Source organism: Notothenia rossii (genome assembly GCF_949606895.1).
Source record: "Notothenia rossii genome assembly, chromosome: 3".
Taxonomy (NCBI): Eukaryota; Metazoa; Chordata; class Actinopteri; order Perciformes; family Nototheniidae; genus Notothenia; species Notothenia rossii.
Window position 1 is genome coordinate 13,491,733 of NC_136901.1, and position 21,980 is coordinate 13,513,712.

A 21,980-nucleotide genomic window follows, 5' to 3' on the forward strand; every position below is an offset into this window, starting at 1 on the left:
CAAATCAAGCATATATTGCAGAAAGTGTGGAAACAGTTAATAGAAATGCCGAATGACTACACTCTGCAGAACTTTAACCATCTTACCACACTGTGAACTGAAAAAGAAGAAGTGGAAATCTGCAGTTCCCCATTGAACGTCTGAATCACAACACATTCTGAGATTCAAGTCCAATTCTATCTAGAACCCACTAGTCTGCTTTCGCATTTGCAAAGAGTGGTTCTCTATTAGGGCTGAACGATAATTTAAAAAAATGTTGTTCTTCTTGTGTGTCAGTCAACCACACCAATCAGAAGTGCTGTGCTCCACATGTACCAGCCATTGTTAACCAATCAGAAGTGGCCCATGATAGAAGGTGATAGACAGATTGATCCAATCACCTGCCAAGTATTTTTGAATCGGAGTCCATCACATGTTTTACATCTATTACAGGGTGAATCTTAAACTGAAGCTTGACTTTAAAGCAACCCAACGGAAGTGTCATGTAAGTTTAGTTCTTTCACTCGTAGCTCAGGCTGCGGGGGTGCTAGAGACGGGAGCATGTTGATGCGACCTTCCTAGCCGGAGATATGGCCGCATTTTACAATAAACTTCCGTTGGGTCGCTTAAAAAAAAATATCGCAAATCGAATCATAATATCTGTCAGAAAAATCGCAATTAGATTATTTCCCCAAATCCTGCAGCCCTATTCTCTATATGCGTAATGCTGGATGCCATATCAGGAAGTAAATACTGATTGGCTGTTAGCAATGTGGCTGACGTCATGTGTTAGTTCATGTTTGTGACTTACCTGAACAGCGATGTAGAGACCCGGCACATTGAAGGACTCGAACATGATCTCTGCTGTGTACTCTCTGTTTTCTGGTGTGTTGAGGGGAGGCTCTGTCTACAGAGAGAGAGAGAGAGAATACTGATGTAAATACCGAATGACTTTGACACTGTTCCTACGTTAAAGGACTATATCATTGTTGGTCTTACCAAAAGAAAGTAGTGGTCTTCAGGTTCTGCCCGCAGATACTTGAAGATGATCTGCTCCATGAATCTCTCCATCAGGTCCCAGTCCTCCACTATTCCATGACGGATGGGCCACTGGGAATAAAAAGGATAACATGTCTAAATCAAACCGCTTCACAACAGAAGATCCATTCTGGCTCATATGAAATGTCCCGTCTACCTTTGTTGCATATGATGGTTTGTCGATGGCTTCGTCCCCGATGAAGAAGTCCAGGTCATCGACTCCCTTCATCATCCTTCGCTGGCCTGGTCTCCAACCTTGGCTGATTCTTTGATTGCGATACCTGGAGATGATTATACACATTTAAATAATAATCCTGGAATTGTTCTATATTTTAACAACAGGTTCACATGATATGCCGAATCAACTAGACATGTGTTCATCTGTTAGCTCTTTCTGTGACTCTTTTAATGCGGGTTACAAAGATGTGTCCCCTTTTCAAGTAGTTCAAAGAAAAAAACCTTGATTATGTTTCTATTGATTAACAGATATTGTATACATATTAATATAAATAATAAATACATTAGTAGGCTATACTTATAATCCATTTATAATAAGATCCAGCTAAAATAACAATTATTTGATCAAATGTAATTCCTGTTTTGGTCATTTTCTCATTTACTTACATGAAGGTATGATGAACTGTGGTTCTGTATTCCCCTGCATAACCAAGCTTTGTGTACCCTAAAAAGGAAACAGTATGAGGATAATCCTTTGGTTGCAGCTCATTAATATAGTTAAAGTGTTTGCTGGAAACTACAGACGCAGTTACAACCCAAATAATCTGGATAAATGCTTTCTGCTATGAGGATTGTCAGGAAGTTACTATTAGCTTCGGTAGCTAGTAGCAGCTAACTGCAACGATAACGTAGCATTGAGATTAAAAGCATTAAAAAAATAACACAGGCAGGCATTTTGGCTTGCAACTTCTTAGCACCAACCCCGTCTCTAAAGGCAGTATTAGAATAAAATAGTAAATAGATGTGGCTAAGTAACATTAGCATCGTTCGGGCTACTCAGCTAGACGGGGCGTTAGCTGGAAGTTTGACAGCCGCTTATGAAAAGCAGGCTAAAGCTAGCTAGCCTTCTATTGTTGTCACTTTACCCCCGTGCCACAGTCAACAACACAAGCCGGTAGCCGACCAGCCATGCTTGCTCTTCTTTAGTCTATCTACAAGAGAATATATCAGGCGCTCGGTAAGAACGGATATGTTAACAGTAACTGAAGTAAATCTCAGCAGCCTGAATGAATAGCAGTACGGGCGATTCAGGAACGCTTCCGGGTTTGATGATGTGTATTCCAGTGCAGAGTCAGCAGCTTCAGAGGCGCAATGCTGACGCCTAGTGGACAGACACTGTTACTGCATGATGATGGAGTGATGTGGAAAAGGGGGGCGAAATGTTGAATTTATTGTTAAAAAAAAGTACAGCAGGCTATTGAAAAGGTTGAAGCTTGGGCACTGGAATGGGGTTATTAGGTTTTTCAGTAGGGAAAACAAAAGTAGTTTTATTTACCAAAAGGAAAGTGAGCAATCAAATCAGCCTTAAGTATTTACCAAAAGGAAAGTGAGCAATCAAATCAGCCTTAAGTTGTATGGTCAGGTAATAGAACAAGTTGATGCTTTAAATATTTCTTATTTGATTTGAACTGTACCTGGGGAGGTACATATTGAGATATGTGTGACAAAATGCAAAAAGGTTATGAAATGATTATCAGATGTCAGAGAGGGCAAATAGGGCAGCTCTAAAAACAATATTGGGTTAATTAGATCAGTGATTGACTACTATGACAACTATGACTAGACTACGTCTATGAGTCGGCATCAAAAACATTATTAAGAAAATTGGATATTATACAGTTTCAAGCGTTGAGATTATGTTGAAATGGGGGAAATGCCTCTTGAAAAAAGGATGCAAATAGCAATAACTTACTGGACAAATATAAAAGGACAGACTAATAATCATCTAGTCTAGTACATAACGTACTAAAGATTTGTCAAGAGAGGGAATAGCAACAAATGAAAAGTTTTGGTTGGACTATAGGAAATATGGTGCATGAGCTAAGCTAACGCAGAGATAAATCCAACAGTGCCCCTCCCAGTCTTGGACGTTACAGGAGACATATGTGGATGTTAGATAAGGCAAAAGGAAGTTCTACAAATAAAGTAAAGGTCAATAATCATTTTAAAAATAAGTACCCGGATTTTACAAAAGTACACTGAAGCGTACAAAACAGACAATAATAAAGTGGGGATAGCATTTATCATTCCAGAATCTGAGGTTATGAAAAGCGAAAGAGTTAGCGATGGTCTGGCTGTGTATAATGGAGCTTCTGGCTATTCTTCTAGCTCTGATTTAGGTAGAAGGAGGTCGAAGAAGGTGTTAATAGGATCTGACAAGAGCATCAAGAGCAGGAATAGTAATATGGACCCCTGCACACATTGGGGTGGAGGGTAATGAGTTAGCGGACAAGTATGCAAAGTTGGCAACAAGGAAAATACAAAGTAGTATGAATGTGAAATATAATGAGGCTGAAATCAAAATAAATTACAACTCAAAGAATGAAAGGTCAATGCAAAGAGGCTTAAGGGTGTGCTGAAACTCAATCTTTGACAATGAGTAGAATACTGAGATAAATGGGATTGTAGTTTTTGACTTCATGACATAAATGTTAAATCTAATTTCTGTACACATATAAAATACAAATAAAATCATTTTTGAAGTTTACAATATAAGAAACAGTGTATGTAATTATATTGTCTGTGGTTTCACATTGAAAAAAAAAGGAACCCCACCTCATCTCACCTTGCTGACTCCACCCGATGATATCAGTGATTTAGGTGCCATCAAAGGCCAGTCCTCGCCCTCTATGAGCCCATGGAGGCCTGCTGATAAAGACGATGTATGAGCAGAAGGATGCTTTAGGGCCTGATCCTGGCTTCAGAGCACCAAACCACATTAAGACCAATCCCAGGGCCTGAGAACATTGGCCCTTCGTCCTGAGGCAGACTCATCACTCATACAAGAGTCTCTTCATCGCAGACTCTCCTCGGTAAGCCCTTGGCTCTGCGGCCGCTGATAGAAACAGTCCTCTCTAAGAAGCCAGGTTACTTGACAGAAACTCTCTCTCTATTACTCTGGGTGGAACACATTGCTACAGTATGGAGCAACATCTGCCACAAGCTTTCAAAGAAAATTAAATGATTTGCAGGGGTGTTTTGAGTCTTCTGTTTTTGGTTGATCTGAGCAATCCTGTAGTGATTGGAAGAATTGGTCTAAGACAATATACAGTAAGCCCCTTATCTTTGCTGTGAGAGATACAAAGAAGTAATATATGACATTAAGCGATATCACAGGTGTTAAATGCATGTCTCTTCCTCTGTTAATAATCCTGTGTGTCACTGTGTTGAATAGAGGGCACCAGTGCTCCCGTTTCAAAGACAAACCAGAGAACACTGACTGTAACAACATGCAACACCAAATGTGTTAAAGCAATGCAACCCCACCTCCGCTGGATCAATATTTCTAACCCCACCCACCACCATTTGAACATCCCTCCTGTAATGGAATAAAGGCATTTCTTTCATTGTTTAACAGACAGCCATTTTCCAGCCAGTTCTCTTTTATTTCAAGGTATTTAACACTATGCTTGTTAACTTCCCCGCAGCCACAAATTAATTTCCCCCTTTGCACCGCTCTAATTTTGGAGTGTGTGTGTGTGTGTGTGTGTGTGTGTGTGTGTGCGCGTGCGTGTGTGTGTGTGTGTGTGTGTGTGTGTGCGTGCGTGCGTGTGTGTGTGTGTGTGTGTGTGTGTGTGTGTGTGTGTGTGTGTGTGTGTGTGTGTGTGTGTGTGTTTGTGTGTGTGTGGGCTACTTACTGGAAGGAAGATTTGTGTTAGCGCAATAAACTGGATTGGAGTGAAAATAAAGTGTGGTGATTATCAGGTCCACTGCTACATCATCATATTTAGGATAAAGCCGATATCATATTGAATGTAATCTGTTTAATGGGAAATGTGATTTAAAGAATAGTAAAAACAAGCCTATTGATGCAGTGGTTAATAGATTTGATTCTTGATTCATATTTAATGGAAATAAAGTATAGATTAGCTGTGGTTCATTATAACTATACAATGTCTATAGCTGAATTGTGGATAATTAACTCTCTGGAGATCACGTCCCCTGAAAAAAACAAAATCCCGCCCACACCAGTACAGATCATTTCCCCTTCATTTGGATTACACTCTTGGCCTACACAGTAAACAAGATGAGTTATGGTCCCTCATCAACGGGAGTGTTTTCCACTGCCACGTCATTAGCAGGCAGAGGTGGGCCTTATTATTTTTAATAATCTCCCGTTTTTGCTGCTTCTTAATCCTAGGAGATCTGCAATCGGCACTTCCCCTTCGTCGGCCCCTCCTCCTCCTCCTCCTCCTCCTCCTCCTCCTCCTCCTCCTCCTCCTCCGTGTTCTTATTGATGCTCTGTCATACAGGCGCCCTCACACTGCAGGACACTTTTTAATACAATTTAATTTGACACAACCAAGGTTTGAAAACACCAAAACCGTGTGATCATGTGGGCTGTGTTTTTGGAAAATATTTCTTATCTGTCTGCAAAGTTATTGTACATGTTAAATGTTATGTGGGCGCTGCTCCATTGTGCCTCTAACAATGCAGCGGTGCATTGTTAGGGAAATAATTGGAAAATGGTCACTTGGAAAGGCACTTAACGCTGACACATTACATCCATAACTGGACTCTCTCTCTCTCTCTCTCTCTCTCTCTCTCTCTCTCTCTCTCTCTCTCGCTCTTTACGAATATATATCCAGCTTACCTCCTGGTTTAGTAGATAAGGAGCTGCATATCATGCCATTCCTCATATCTTATCTTTACTGAATTACCTGGATTTTACCCTAATCCACCACAAAACAAAAACAGTGATTATAAAAACCGGTGTTTAAGAGTGGATTGTGTCTAATCTGCATCCACTGCTCATTCTGACAAAAGCTTAATCTTCCTTTTCATGTGAGGCTTTTATCTTTGCAGGCTGGCGATGTCAATATGCTAATAATTGAAATGCACAAGAGTAAGGAATTGTGTGATATATATTCTAAGACTTTTACTCAATAATGCATACATAATAGCAAGAGAAGGTCGGGCAAAACACTATAAAACTCATTAGAAAAGACAGACGTACAATCAATAGATGAGTAATGAGTGATGGTAGCATACTGAAGTGTAGCTCATTTAATAACTCTGTCCTCAGCCTGGCTGTGTGAAGGTTCGGGGGGGGGGGGGGGGGGGGTGGTGGATTTCATTTCCCAGGTAAAGTCATCCCCCCCCCTTGAGTTTTCCTGAGTCAGCAGCAGAACATATTACAAAGATGTGTGGAAAATGGCATAGAGAGTAAAGCCTAATTGAATAATTCACAAGTGTATACATGTACATGGTTTCAATGTCTAATCAGCTACTAAATTACATTCATTTTTTCCGGAAACATCAGAGCTTTCGCAACTTTTTTTCTGCAACATTTATTTACATCACATTTCAGCAGAATACAGAATGACTCTTCACAGAAGATCAGCCAACAACTGCCATGAACATTTATCACATGGTCCATCTTCCCTGTTTCCAGAACAGAAACAAGTCTTATTATATTCATTAATGTACACCAAGGCTTCCCCTCGGTCTCTTGACCATTAATAATGTCACGTGTTGCATTAAAATACAGTTGGAGAATGTCTGCGTTGTTTTTGTTTACAGCACATTCTGTACATATAAATATAATACTGTACACATAATCAAATAAAACTTCAGAACAAAAAGTCAATAATTAAGACTGAAGTTGACTGAACACATTTTGCCATGGGAATAGAATCCATACATTAAGCCACATTTATTTTCATGGTGTATAATGGGAATATTTGGTCTACAGCTTTAACATGCAAGCTATGATGGGCATATTTGTGATATTTGAAGTACAAAGAAATATTAACTTAAAGGGAAATATGAGTGATATCACCCTGAAGCATTTCTCTAGTGAGAATGTGTTTGTGCTTATAGCATGTTCTTATACTGCGCTATATCCATATAATGTACCAGGAGTTTGACTCGCAGGCCGTTTAATATTCAATTTCCTAAAGGAGTATATGGATTATTAAATCATTTAATCAGCTTTGTGGACAGTAGATTCCTTTTTTAAATCAATAAAACAAATCGTTTTTCCTATTTCTGAGTGAGTTAATACTGTTCGGCAGTGGGAATATGCATATACGATCATGAATCTGCAGAAGGAGAATTCATATAAGCCGGATACATCATGACAGCAACGATATTAACAAGGAAGAAAACCAACAGAAGCCCACAAAGTATAGCTTAAATATATCATTTTCCACAATACCAGTTTACAGCATGTAATAACCAGAACCCCGGAGGCGCTTCCTCACAACACGCTCCACTTCACAAACAGGAACGATTTGAGATTTGGATGGTCCTTCTCCGGCCACAGCAGCGATAAACGATTCAATAAAGCTCGACATGTTTCCCGTCACCAGGTTTTCAAAGCGCCATCCTCCTCACAGGGTTTTATGTATCACATCGACATATTCTCTCCACGGCGTGACGATTAAAAAGTGTCCAAATCTGCTCCTTCAGGAACTCACAGCTCCAAGGGGAATCTAAGACAATACAAATGTGCATTAGTGATCGTCAGTGGAAGGTTCATTACTACAGGAAGAGCATACGTTGAAGCTGCAAGGACTTCCTGTTTGATTTGACTCTCCTGTTGCCCAAACCTCTAACCTTGCAAGGTATTTTTGCTTCTTTGGTACTATTTGATATCAATTTCTTCTTGCACTATTTTTAATTCCATATGATGTTTTAACTATATGATATGTGGCAACACTACCCTATCCCGAAAGCCCTCCCAAATGACTCCTGTTAGAAGTTGTGCCCCCCCCCCCCCCCCCACAGGCGCAACAGCGGTAACTAAAGTTTCAAAGCCTCAAAATGCTACAACTACTGTCACAAACAGGATGAATGTGAAGTATGTTGTTAAAGGAGGATGAAAGCGTAATTAAGGAGCACTATTGGAGTGACTTTGATGGTTATTGGACTCAGGAATCATTCATTTGGATTCCCGCAGTATGAAGAAATTAAAGGACGACGCAAGTGGAAACAATTCACAAAGGGATTAAACTGTTTAAAACACTTGCTCAAAGTAAACCAGGTTTTGCCGATGTGTTTATGTGGATTCAAAAGTCGTAAATAATCTATTTTTATTCAAATTAATTAATCCACCATTTTTTATATGTTATTTTAATGTAGTGATGTTTTAAAAAAAGTCTAAATATGATGTTTGGCCTCAAATCATCTGAGGCCTGGCGCCCCCCCTGCGATCTTTGGCGCCCCCCCAAGGGTTGGGAACCACTGCTGTAGAGGACATTTTTAAACAACAGCTGAAGACACATGTTTTTAGATTATTTTATTAGCGACCAGTGTTGGGTGTAACGCGTTACAAAAGTAACAGAGTTACAGTAATATATTACTTTTTGCTGTAACGAAGTAATGTAACGCATTACTAATGAAATGTGGGTAATATATTACCCGTTACAATGCTCAGTAACGCAGTTACAACACATTTTAACCCGAAATTATTTTTTTTTAAGAATGTAGCCTACTAACATAGCAAGACATTCCGACACCAGAGACAAATTGTGCGGGTAGATTAGTAAACCTGGTGTTTACCCTTCAGGCTTCGCGTCGGGATCTTCGGGGGTGCATAGGCATGCATTGCACCCCCAGTTGAAGGTCATGCACCCTCTATTCAAAAAAGAGAACGGAGCGGAAAATACAAACAACAAATTGTGTCAAGTGCGCGTGACCTGCTCCGCTGCTCGTGCATCATTTCCAAAGTGCTTCCACAGCAGTGATACACATCTGTGGATAATCAAATACGAAAATGGTTAAAGCAACCATCACCAAACGCCAGCAACACTGCATCTACTGCAGACAGTTGCAACAGGTCAGATGGGGACATCACGTTACCCTCCGTTGTGGACACTAGCTTACTCCCGCCTGACTCGCCGCCCTCGCCCACGGAGCAGCAGTCTTTGTCGCCCGAAACTACGCCGCCCCTCTGCGGCCCGCAGGTGCCAGGATACCACGGCAAAACAGAGCCTGCCCAGGTATATCTCAACAAGTACCCGCCTGTACAGTGGGGTTAGGCAGTCATTTTGCAGTTCGTGGCATAAAAATAGACAATGGAATATTCATGTAAAAATAGTGCCATATTCTGCCATGCCTGTAGAAATGTTGGGTCAAATAATGCATACAATAACACAGATGGCTTCACCACGAATGGTTACAAAAAGATGTCATATCCCAAGCTTATCAACGAGCTAATGCTGCAGCTGAAATGTTCTCCAGGTCACAAAGTCAACCTCACATGATGATGTGATACCAGTTTTCAAGCTCTTCCCAGAGTATATGATGGGACCAAAGTGATGATTTAGTACATGGTTTTAATAATACTTTTGCTTTTCAATGTTTGCCATTTCAAACCATGAGCTGGTTCAAATCATATTTGCCTTGATTTACAATATGTTCTCATTTGTTTTATCAGTTTTGAAGCTTTTGTGCTTTTATTTGCCATAGTCCACTTTGGACTATATGAAATATTTCAGGATTGCACTTTTAACTCACTTGAAATGTTCTCACTTGCTTGGTTTCAAAACATAACAAATGCCATAATCAGTTCATTGGGACCATCAATGCTATTTTTCATTGCTGTTGCCGGCCACTATTGCTCATGTAAACCTACTGCTGCTGCGCCCCCTGTAATCTCAGAGGCACCCTGAGTCATTTTGTTCTGGAACCGGGCCTGTACACGGCCATATACTAAACAAACTACAGAGCCCATTCCGTGTCCTGTTAGTGTTTACTTCCTGTCTGCCTTCTTCTGGTGATTTATCTGACGTCCAGCGCTCCGTCTTTTAACCTCTTTTCCTTTCTCTTTCTTGATCCTCCTTAGCAACCTTCATTATAGTCCTTGACAGTGGTCTGTACTGTATTAACAACGTGTCACATGTTAAGAATTTACAATTAGAATCTAGTATTCAACTAAGCCGTTGGTACAAGTTGTTAGTAGCCTTAAGGGCCTACACAGTTGTTATGCTATACCACATTGCCCTTCACTGGATGTATACTGAGCTGCACTAAACTACATTTCAGCATTTAAAATACTAAGCCATTCTTTTGCGGTTATTTTGGTGAAAGTAACTAAAAAGTAACTAAAGTAGTGTAACTCATTACATTTCAGAGACAGTAATATTGTAATGTAACTTATTACTTTCAAAAGAGAGTAATAAGTAATATATTACATTTTGGAAGTAACTTGCCCAACACTGTTAGCGACATCCCCTTTAAATTAGTCCTTTAATATTTATTTATTTTTAGATTGTTTTATTTGTTAATTAGATTTTATAGGTTTTTATTGATATTATTAATTTTATAGATTTATAAGCAACATTCTCTTTTAATGTGTCTATCAATCTTTATTATTCCTCTTATTTATTTAATGTATGATTATTATATTGGTTTTTATTATTGTTTTATTTATTTATTTTTAAAATATTCCTAATTAATTAGATTGTATTTGACTGTTATTGTCATACCTATTTGACCTCCTTGTGACCTGAAGTGAATTCCATGTTCTGTTTAAATGTGTGATGTGTGCCATGTAGTCACTTTAAAAAGTGCGATACAAATAAAGCTCTATTATTATACTGTCGCTAATGAATGTCGTGAACAGATCCTTTGAATCCTTAAATGACCTCTGTTAACACGACAACGTAGAATCAAGTTCCAACTGGACAGAAAACTAAATTAACAAAAAAGGACATCAACCCTTTTTTTCTTCTTTGCTATAGTTTTGAACTGAAGAAAACTAACTGTACAGCAGAGCTCCTCCTCAGTCTACGTCACAGGGAGAAGCGGCAGCAGGAGGAAGGTGAGGAAGAGGAAGAGAGAAGGCCGATTGGACGTCGCCGCTGAGGGGGTGGGGCGCTTCTTCCGGGGCCCGTTGCAGAGGGGGGTGTTGCAGCAGGAGATGCACACGGAGTTCACCCTGCCGGTGCAGAACTGCTGGTATCCAGAGGAGGAGATGAGGCACGCCCCCGAGGAGGCGCACGACTTACGATAATGTATTCCTGCAAGACAGAAAAAAGGGGATATTTTACCCTCCTGTCGTGTTGGGGTCAAATTGGACCAATTTACTACTTTCATCAATCATAAACAATGTGTTTTACATTTTAATTATTCAAGGCCTTATGATAGCCTTAAATACATGTTTCTGGTATCAGTACTTTACTCCACTACTTACTTTCTGTCACGCTCCTAAGTTCATGTCACGTTTATAGTTTTGTAGGTTTGGGTGTTTTTGCTGGTTTCCACGTCATGTTTTCTCTGGGTTATTGTCTGGTCCTTTTCCCTGTGTTTTTCCTCTTGTCATTAGTTCCCTGGTGTGTCTAGTTATCGGATTGTGTTCCCCTGTGGCCCTTTTGTTTCTCCTCTCCTGCCCAGCTGTTTTTTGTCTTGTGATTACCCCTCCCTGTATTTAGTCTTGTCTCCTCCTGTGTTCAGTGTTGGTGCTTCTTTTGTGTGTGACTTAGTTCACCGGAGAGTGTTCTGTCTGTTCCAAGTTTATGTTAGACCTTGAAATAAAGGTTATATCAAGTGTTATCTGCGTTTGGGTCCTAACTGCTTCACTCACCGTATCACTTTCTGACGACTTTTTACTTTTACTTCTTACAAGTTCCAAACAGGCTGGTTTCTTTAGTTTGAATGTGTGTTTGGTGGCGTGATCATTATTATTTAGAGTCATTGCGTGCCTATTGATTTGAACACGATCCGTGTATCCATCATTTCCTGGTCTTCTCTAAAGAAGAGGGACCAATGAAAACGTTGTCATGTTGCCGTTGTTCAGCATGGAAACATTCATTAGCTAACAATTACATTATTGTTCTATTAATATAAAGGGAGGTCAGGTACTCTTTAAAACAGCTGCTAGTTATGGGTACTTTTTACTGAAGTACATGTCGAAGCCCATACTTCTTTACTTTTACTTGAGTAAAGAAATTTAGTCAGTAAAATTCAATGTAAGTGGTGATCAGAGATGGCAAAAGTACGCACATCCTTTATTCAAGTACAGATACTCGTGTTTAAAAATACTCTGGTAAAAGTAGAAGTGCTTTAGTTTAATATGGTTTTCCAGGACAAACGCTGGATTATGTTTAACACTTTATTTTTACAAAACGTTTTCTATTCCTTGTATATTCACTGCAGATATTCATTCAAACCACTAGTCTGAGATATTGTTTCCAAATATGGTGATGGTTAAGATACGATTTAAACATGTTTGCGTTGCAGCAGCATAAAAAACAAGGCATTGCACATAAGTAGAAATGTAAGAATAGAAATAAACAATGCTAGAATATAAACATCTCAAATAGAATTACAGCAGCATTAAAAAGTTGAAAAAATATAGAGTAGGCCGTGAAGATTACACATCTATAAACTCTGACAATAAAACACCATTGAAGGGCTTTAGACACAATATAAAGCCGGACATTATTTACATTAAGAGTGTAGGGGAATGGAATATTAAATAAAAAATAAATGTATAATGTGTACAGTTATCCAAAGAGAAGCTATGGAGCAGAGAGTTCCATTAAGGGGTTTAATCAGCAGTTAAAACAGACACCAAAGTTACGGGGGGGAAAACGAACACGACAGGAGGGTTAAGTGTCTCCAAATAAAGATCAGACACTGTCCAGTCCTCACGCTGTGAGATATTGCAAAATGTACCAATGTGATGTACCCCCCCTGCTGTATTTATATTGCTTAGATTGACAAGTTAGCCTATAAGAGCTTGCAATGTGTGTTATTGCCCTGCAGGGCTGGAGCTATTGACTTCCTGTCTGCTATTATTAACTGATGTTTGTCAGTATATGTTACAACAATTTGTATGCTTGTATGAAGAAGAAAACGTATAGTCTGCTGTAACTTTTTATTGCACTCCAGTGCCACCAACTCCCTTATCAAGTGATGTATCTCAATCAATCAATGTTTATTTATATAGCCCAATGTCACCAATGTTACATTTGTCTCAGTGAACTTCACAGTTTGTACAGAACATCAGTATGACAATACGGCACCCTCTGTCCTTAGACCCTCTGTCCTTAGACCCTCACATCGTACAAGGAAACAATTCCAGAGAAACCCCACAGTTTAAAGGGGAACATGGGAGAAACCTCAGGGAGAGCAACAGAGGAGGGATCCCTCTCCCAGGACGGACAGACGTGCAATAGATGTCACACGGCATTGGAAAATATCTCCATCTGGGATATATTGGCGTTATTTCTTATGTGTTTTAGGAGGTATTTGATCATTTAGGTGTTGTCCTTATTGTTGTATTTATTTGTTGTTTCCCCATATTGGACTAGAAAAGGTCCCCCCCTCCCTTTAAAGTAGAGACACGACATACTGATATACACCTGGACATCAGCAGGAGAGGACTCTTTAAAGTAGAGACAATACATACTGATATACACCTGAACATCAGCAGGAGAGGACTCTTTAAAGTAGAGACACTACATACTGATATACACCTGAACATCAGCAGGAGAGGACTCTTTAAAGTAGAGACACTACATACTGTTATACACCTGAACATCAGCAGGAGAGGACTCTTTAAAGTAGAGACACTACATACTGTTATACACCTGAACATCAGCAGGAGAGGACTCTTTAAAGTAGAGACACTACATACTGATATACACCTGAACATCAGCAGGAGAGGACTCTTTAAAGTAGAGACACTACATACTGATATACACCTGAACATCAGCAGGAGATGACTCTTTAAAGTAGAGACACTACATACTGATATACACCTGGACATCAGCAGGAGATGACTCTTTAAAGTAGAGACACTACATACTGATATACACCTGAACATCAGCAGGAGAGGACTCTTTAAAGTAGAGACACTACATACTGATATACACCTGAACATCAGCAGGAGAGGGCCCCTTTTATTCCAATTCATGTACATTATCCTTATACCCATTAGGGGAGAGTGGAGTAAAATGAGCCATCACCTTTAAAGTGGACCTATCTTGCAGTGGCGGCTGGTGGAAATTATTTTTGGTGGGGCTATGGAAATGGTGACCGAACCATACTAGGGCGGTCCGGATGCTCCCCCGGAAGACATTTTTGAGAGATGACCCCTTAAATTATGACTTCTGGTGATGTTAGAGGGGGGCATGAATCTTCCAAAACTGTGCAACAGTACAGTATGCCCACACAAACTGCAGAACACTGGTGCTTTGGGAACACTCAAATGATTTAATTCCCATTTAAAATCAGGAGACTAAATACGAACATTATGTGTGTGTGTGTGTGTGTGTGTGTGTGTGTGTGTGTGTGTGTGTGTGTGTGTGTGTGTGTGTGTGTGTGTGTGTGTGTGTCATACTTGCCAACCCTCCCGATTTTCGCGGGAGACTCCCGATTTCATTGCCCTCTCCCGGTTTCCTCCCGGGGTCATATTTCTCCCGCATTTCTCCCGGTTTCTGACAAAATCTGATTTACTCAGACTTTAATACAGGTACACCATTGTTTGGTTTCCATGGTAGCACGTCTCTTTAGCAGCGCGCGCAATTTAAAGTCTGAGAGGGTGAGGAAGATGAAAACTGAACAAGAATCGACAACTCGACCCTCTGATCACTCCTTTCCTGTAAAATACAGGTCCAGCCCACACAGCTCCATGGTGCCACAGGCATTGCCCTTACAACTACAATAAGCATGTACATGTTAATCTACAGCTCCGGTGATCCACTAGCACCGGAGTCTCCACCTGCAGCCATCCTCGACAACTACTGTAGCGTCACCTTTGATACGAGTCTAAACAACTCACAGACACGCAGGCCAGGGCGCTGAAAGGGCGCCCTTTGAGCATCAGATCTGACGGCGCTGATTGGCTGAAATTATGTTTTGGCGGCATAGTTTACAGATAGCAACAGTCAGCTTGTTGGCTGCTGCTGCTCTGGCTGAGGGCTCCTTTCTACCGTCCGGACGAGAGAGGGTAATGATACACGCTGCGGCCAGGCAGGAAACATGTGACTTATCAGTAACTTTAGACATCGTAAAACTATTTTAAACGAGATTTTAAGATTATACATTTTACTGACACCAACTATATAATATTTACCTTATTAATTAAAAAAATAAATATATATATATTTTGTAATGACAATCAAACATGTGGGAAGAGGGGGGGCAGCGCCCCTAGCGCCCCTATGGGCCGGCCGCCACTGCTATCATGCTATATTTGAAAAAGATATTGTAGGGCTATACCTATATAAAACATGTCTGTGAAGTTTTTTTTTCAAAATACCAAACAGATCACCCATTGTAACCAGGGCCGTATCCAGGATTTCCTAAATACCGAGGTTCAAACATGCTAGGGGGGTTCGGGGGATACCCCCCCGAGATTCTAGGGATTTTCATGATCTAGTTAGGTGCTTTTTAAGTCCTGTGGGGGGTCACAAATTGGATAATATATTGATTTCAAACCATGTCAGTGGGCTGACAATGTCAGCATAAATTAATCTTGAAAGTGTAATGCTTAAGAATCAGTTGATTGTAACTATTAATGATCAGGACATACAGAAGAGCTAAAATGATCACAAAACATTGTCAACATTCATTTTCCATGTCTCTCTCCTTTCCATAACCTGCACCCTCTCTTCTATCTTCTTTAGTCTCTATGTCTTCTTCCTGTTCATTACTCTCTCTGTCCTCTACTCTTTCTCTTTGTTCAATCTCTCCCTCGTTGTTCACTTTTTGCTCTCGCTGCATGTCGCTCCTGCTAGTGAATTAAAAGCAATTCAGCAATTTAGTTCATTTCACTTGTTTGTTTGCATTATTTTTTTTTAAATTTAAATCTGTTTTGTTTGATTCTCAAAAGAGAACAAAGATGTAAGCAAATTGTGTTTTATACAATTGTATGTTATAATGACATCATAACTGCAATAGATGTATGTTGTTTAAAAATTATGCCTATTGTCTATAATGTAAATGAAGACCAAGTTATAGATAGATAGATGGGGTTATTAAGCCTACATTATTTTCTGTGACTGTACCTGCAGTTCCTCCCTGACTTCCATCACTTTCTCTCTCTCTCTCTCTCTCTCTCTTTCTCTCTGTCTGTCCTGTCTCTTCCTTACCAAAGCTGAGCTTTGACTGACAAAGTCTTTTCATTATATCTGAGTCAGTGTAAAAAGAAAACAATACAATGTTATATCTTCAATGTTTTACTCAAATTCAAATGAAAGAAAAGCATTTCAACGTGTGTTAAAAGGTAATCCTTCTGACATTGGATGAATGTAATTAACTTCAGCTCTCTAGCTAGTTTATTCACGCAATTTAAACCTAAGTTTAGCCTCTGGAGCTCTCCTCCCTGGAGAACAGAAGCACAAGCAGCCCGCTGGGCTCAGATCTCTAGATACCTCATCACTCCTCCACTGCTCCGGTTCAAGTCCGGGCTGCGGTGGTTTGTTGATACATGTCGTCTGTTTGCTTTAATCGAGGCTGCGTAGTTATGCAGCGCCCCCATCGGCAGTAAATGGAAGTACTACAAAATACCCCGTTTAGTGTAATTATTTCACAAGTTTTGTTAAATACACAGCTCGAAATAAATTACCGAGGTCCGGACCTCGGTGACCTCAATGGTGGATACGGCCATGATTGTAGCCATGCCTCATACTGCTCAAACCCCTCTTTTGCAGCCCTGTTAGAGAAACGCAGATTTTGGGTCCTTAGCTTGAAAAAAAAGAAAGAAGAGGAGGCGGAGCTAATGCCTGATCAGAGTTCTACCGGAGATAAAGTTAAATTCTGCTGTGATAAAACGCCATCCTGTTCTAAACCACATCAAGGATTATTTCTGAAACAGTATGGAGCTCAAATGCTTTTTATCTTGCAGGTTTATCACAAGGTGAGTTCCTTTTTTTATTTCCTGCTTTTTAAACACATGTGCTCTCCAGTACAGGTTAGCTCTGAGTGTTAGCGAGGCTTGCTAATGTAAACAAAGACGTCTAAAACACGTCAGGCATTGTTTCTGATAGCAATTTTCTGTGGTTCCGCCGCCGCTATTACGTAACAGCGGATGGAATCTGTATCCGCTCGTTGTACACCCGTTTTTTAAAAGATTTGGGTACGGAGGAAAACAGAGAGGGTTTTATTTTCTGACGCTGCTTGAGTTCCCCGACGCACCGGGGGCACATGTTTATGAATGAAAGACATCACAAAGTGCATTTTGCATGATAGGTCCCCTTTAAGTTAAGTCTCTGTAGTATAACATTGTATTTCCATGTAGTTTTACACAATTGATTTGTTTTTTTGTTTTAAACATGGTAGAAACAACAACACTCCTGTACCGAACAGCTGGAGAGAGAAGGGTTTAGCAGGTAGGGTATGCAATAGATCACATGATTCAGTAGGTCAGCTAAGGTTAACTGGTCTCGTGTATAAAGTACCTTGATAGAACTATCTTTTAGGTTCAAGTAATAACTGGCTCATCCTACCCCACTCTCCCCTACTTATATTTCTTTCTCTTGTGTTTAAAAAAAAAGGACACCATCCAAATTCCCAAAAGTTAGCGCCAAGGGCTGAAGCATTTAATTTTCTGTGACACAGTGCAAAACTAATCTAATGTTGTGCTGGTAGCAGCTGAAGGAAAATCTCTCAACTTTGACAAATGAGGCGGATAAAGTGGTCCACTGAGATAGTGCTCGTCTGGGTTTTAGAGCGAGACAAAAACACAGAGAGGTTTCATATCGAAATGATCACCAACAATGGACAGCCTATCTTTGTGTTAGTTTAAAAAGCATCATGGTAAAAGTGATGAGTAACTCTGTGATGTTTTGTATGCAGGACTGTGCTTTTTCGAGTCCATCCAAAGATCAATCAATGCTCTCGTCTCCATCTTTGTGGCTGAGCAAAGGAACAAAATAACAGATAACAATGTCCATTACACTGAAAACCACAGGGGATTCTAGTCAGCGTCTACTGGGGGTCAGACTGCCAGACTTGTGGGGATTGAAAGCTGGGGGGGATCATTGGTTATCATTGGTGGGGAGTATTTATCTTTGACACTTCAAAATACAAACAGGTTTCAAAAACATCACAGCTGATTTTGCCGTTTATGTAAGCTGTGTGGATGACTTGATTTCAGGCTAAAGGAAAACATTCTATATTCTTTTGCATCTCAGCTCATCCTGGGTGAAGATTCTGAGTTGATGTTAATAGCTGCCCTGTCGCACATCAACACAAGAGCGAGTACCCTCATGTGAATAGCAAAGGAATAAACTTAATGTCTTTTCGCTTCTAAGTGCTTTCTCTCCAGACGTTCACCTTTCTTATATTTAATAATCCATTCCTTGCATAATTAATATTTATAATATTCTGCTTTATATTTTGTTACTGTAAACTTGTATTTCCACATGTATATTTTAAACTTTTTTTACTGCAATTTTATTTCTATTTCAGATGTCTGATTTTTGGATTGTTAAGTAAAGTACTTCTTATCTTATCTTTATCCTTTGCAGTTAAAGATCATCCCCTCCTTTCCTCTTCTGGCTCAGCATTTACACCTTTGAATATCAATGTTAGACGACTCTCTCCTGGATCCCATAAAGGAATATGAAGTAGTCTTGCCCTTACCATCGGGTTTGACCAACACCTCCTTCTGACACATGTCCTGAACGTTGACGGTGCAGTTGACGATGTACTCCGGCGTGGAGCAGTCATTTTGCTTCATCTCCTCACATTGGTAGCACTGGATCTGAAGGGCATCTCCTGGAAGTGGAAAATGTTTGAGCAATTGTGACATAGCGGACAAAATGGAGGTTTTCTGATGGATGACAGCTGACAAATATATATGATATAAAATCTTAGATAGAGTAGCTATAGCATTTTGATTAAAGGAATAGCTTGGCATATTTGCTGTGTTGCAGAGATTTGAAGGTCAATGCCACTCTTCTGTTTCGTAAAGCTACAGCCAGCAGCTAGTTAGCTTATCTTAGCACAAAGACGGGAAACTGCTAGCAAGTGTTGAGAAGTGGATTTTGTCTCATTCGGACCTAGCCAGGCTAGCTGTTTCCAGTCTTTGTGCTAAGCTAAGCTAGGCTAATTGGCGTGTTATCCATGTTCTCATATGACTTTCAGCAAGGAAGCAAATTAGAGTATTTCCCGAAATATGATCCATTGAAATCAGGGTTTGTGAAACGTAAAAATAATTCACTATTTTTAGGGAATTAAGTTTATTAAAGGTGCCACTACTCCAGAGGTCAACATCACCTATTCCTTATTCTCTCAATGATTGCCTTTCATGACAGGATACACTAGTTTTGTCCTGTATCTTGTGAGTTCATACTGACACACAGTATTCTCACTCGGCACATTGTGTGAACCCAATTTGTACATTTGTTTTTCCTCTTTATGTTCTCTTCGAGTCAAGCAGCCAAGGCTCTTATAGATATGCCTTTGGGAGAGAGCCGTGTTATTCGATAATGTTACACCTTCAAACAAGACTAATGGCGCTCCATGAGAGTGCAATGTCATCTTCTCTATCTTCTGTGACATTACGCCTGCTAGCACAAGGGCAGTGCCGAGGTTTTGTTACTTTAGAGAAAGCATAAGCAAGTCCTGCTCCGGGTCTAATCTAGTTTTATAGGCTGTCTCCTGGGAGTCAACAGAGAGGTTATGGATTCACACATTGAGGTGAGCTAAAGCTCTTACAAGAAAAACACATCAGCAGAGGCTCCTTTAACTTCCCTTTCAACGCGGGGATTTTTTATAGGTGATAAAGCTCTATTTACAATAAGAGCCGTCAGTAAGAACGAGTTGATGCGCTCCGCTGGTGTAAAGATTGCCCGTGTGAAATCTCATCCCCTGAGGTAGTAAAATGTGAGTGTCACTGCATGTTCTCATAAAGAGAATATACAGAGATCCACGCAGCTTTCCCACATTTCATCTGTTACTTTTAGAGCTGCTTAGAATTGTCAATCTGAGTTTCTGTTATACTTTAAAATGGTATACAAGCTATAAATGATGAATGTGTATCATGTCTTAGGATCATTTTCTGCAGACAATATGAGCGCTGTGCATTAAGCCTGATATATGTACACACATAATGGTGAATGTTAATGGTATTTTTTAACAGAATCTGAAAATAAAACCATTTCTAAAAGATATACGGAGGCATTCAATCAAAAAACTTCCAAGTCCAGCCTGCCCTTTCCCTCTTCCAATATCTCACACAGGCTATCCGTCCCCACTGACATATATATTAGTAGAGTAATTATTGAAATGGCACCAAACATTAATCTCAACGCCGACAGCGCCATCGGACGCATCTAATAAAAGGTCCACATATAACATCACAAGGATAATGACTTTAAACCAAGCAACTCCATCCATCACTTGGGAGGAGATTGTGAAAAAAACTAACTTCTTTTTAGGGGAATATCTATCATAGTGGAGGGGAGAATCAAGTTTATCAGGTCCATCAGAACTCTTAATCTATTTGTTTTTTCCACAACAGAAATGATATCGGGACCCCCTTGAAAACGAGATGGTGCATCTCAAGGGCTTTATCCCAATAAATAAAATGTCTATATACACAATCTGCATTATGAGGGTGCAAAACCAATATATTATAGTCACAATCCCATTATCAATTTAGTCACAACATGATGTCATAAATAAAAGGATAGGAAAGGACCGCATGTGTGAGCACCACCTATTCCAAAAAGGGCACAAAAAAGGCAGCATTCTCGCAATATTTGCTGGCATAAATTAAACCACTCATTCAAACCAAGTATCAGAACAATTGAAAATAGGCCAAAGAGTAACTGATAATCTCCCCCCGCCCCCAGGCTAGCACCAAAAATAATTTTAGTTCCTTGAGTTTCCTCAAAACTATTCAAAGTCAGGCAGTAAATGTGAAAATTGTATGTGGATTTGGAAGACCATTTTTACGCACATACGCAGAAGAAATTAGTTTCCATAAAGCTCTGTTTTCTAAAATGACCCACGTCCAAACATATATCGCGAGATGCAGTAAATAATCAGGTTTCTTTGTATAATGTTTTTTGCACACGAATCGAAAGGAAGTAGCCTATCTCTTTAGTACAATCTCAGCACTTGTTAATACACAAACTGACACAACGACTCCAAACGTGTCCGCAGTGTCTCCAACTTGCACTTACCTGCGTTGAGAAGGACTCCACATAAAGTCGCAAAAATGAGAAGAAGCATTCTCTCCGAAATGAGGCTCGGAGGGGAAACATCAGACCAAAGAAACTAGTTCAGACGGAGGCATGGAGGACGATCCGCCGCGGAGGAACACCAGACTCCAATCCGTTCATCCTCTCGGCTGGCTGGGGTGAGGAAGCTCCGCAAAGTGTGGAGAGTCTCTCCTCAACTGGAGACAAACCCAGAGCGCACGGATCATAATGCGAAACCACGTGATGATGGGAGCCTTGGCATTTTCACATCTCGCTCACTTTTCTTCATGCACTGAGAGAGATGGCGATCAAAGCTTATCCACACGCAGTGAGTTTACACACATTTTGGCATTTAAAAGTTACATTTAAATGATGATTCTGTGATGTGTATGTTGGAGAGGAATGAAAGGTTCAGTGAATTCATATCAACCACCTCTATTCCTTACAATATCTTATTATGTAATGTATCCAATGTAAATATAACTGAATTATGAGTGTCAGTGACCTTTATCTAATACCTTCTCTTATACAATGAATTTGGAGTTCTGGTCCTTTTTTGCTATAATGCTTTAAGTTAACACAGTGATGTAACAGTTTGTAACATTTTATCAAGGGTTT

The 21,980-nt window shown here is 40.0% G+C and overlaps 2 protein-coding genes across 3 annotated transcripts; both read right to left on the reverse strand.

Annotated features, from left to right (window-relative positions):
- Positions 1-256: 256 nt before the first annotated feature.
- LOC307034129 (actin-related protein 3-like) lies at positions 257-2,322 on the reverse strand. The gene is made up of 5 exons (XM_079672878.1): positions 2,121-2,322; positions 1,642-1,697; positions 1,175-1,298; positions 979-1,089; positions 257-886 (listed from the first exon to the last, which is right to left on the reverse strand). Exons 1-5 carry the CDS (start codon positions 2,163-2,165, stop codon positions 719-721), a joined length of 504 nt encoding a protein of 167 aa, XP_079529004.1. The 5' UTR covers positions 2,166-2,322; the 3' UTR covers positions 257-718.
- A 3,983-nt stretch (positions 2,323-6,305) lies between these two features.
- On the reverse strand, positions 6,306-21,570 carry LOC307031685 (ly6/PLAUR domain-containing protein 1-like). Of its 2 annotated transcripts, none has more exons than XM_079668983.1 (4): positions 21,345-21,570; positions 18,796-18,930; positions 10,966-11,222; positions 6,306-7,691 (listed from the first exon to the last, which is right to left on the reverse strand). In XM_079668983.1, the coding sequence occupies exons 1-3, from the start codon at positions 21,391-21,393 to the stop codon at positions 10,990-10,992; spliced, it is 417 nt and encodes a 138-aa protein (XP_079525109.1). In that variant the 5' UTR covers positions 21,394-21,570; the 3' UTR covers positions 6,306-7,691; positions 10,966-10,989. The 2 variants fall into 2 exon arrangements, with proteins under 2 accessions (XP_079525109.1, XP_079525108.1); XM_079668982.1 differs by having other exon boundaries at positions 6,307-7,691; positions 10,971-11,222.
- Between the last annotated feature and the right edge of the window lie 410 nt (positions 21,571-21,980).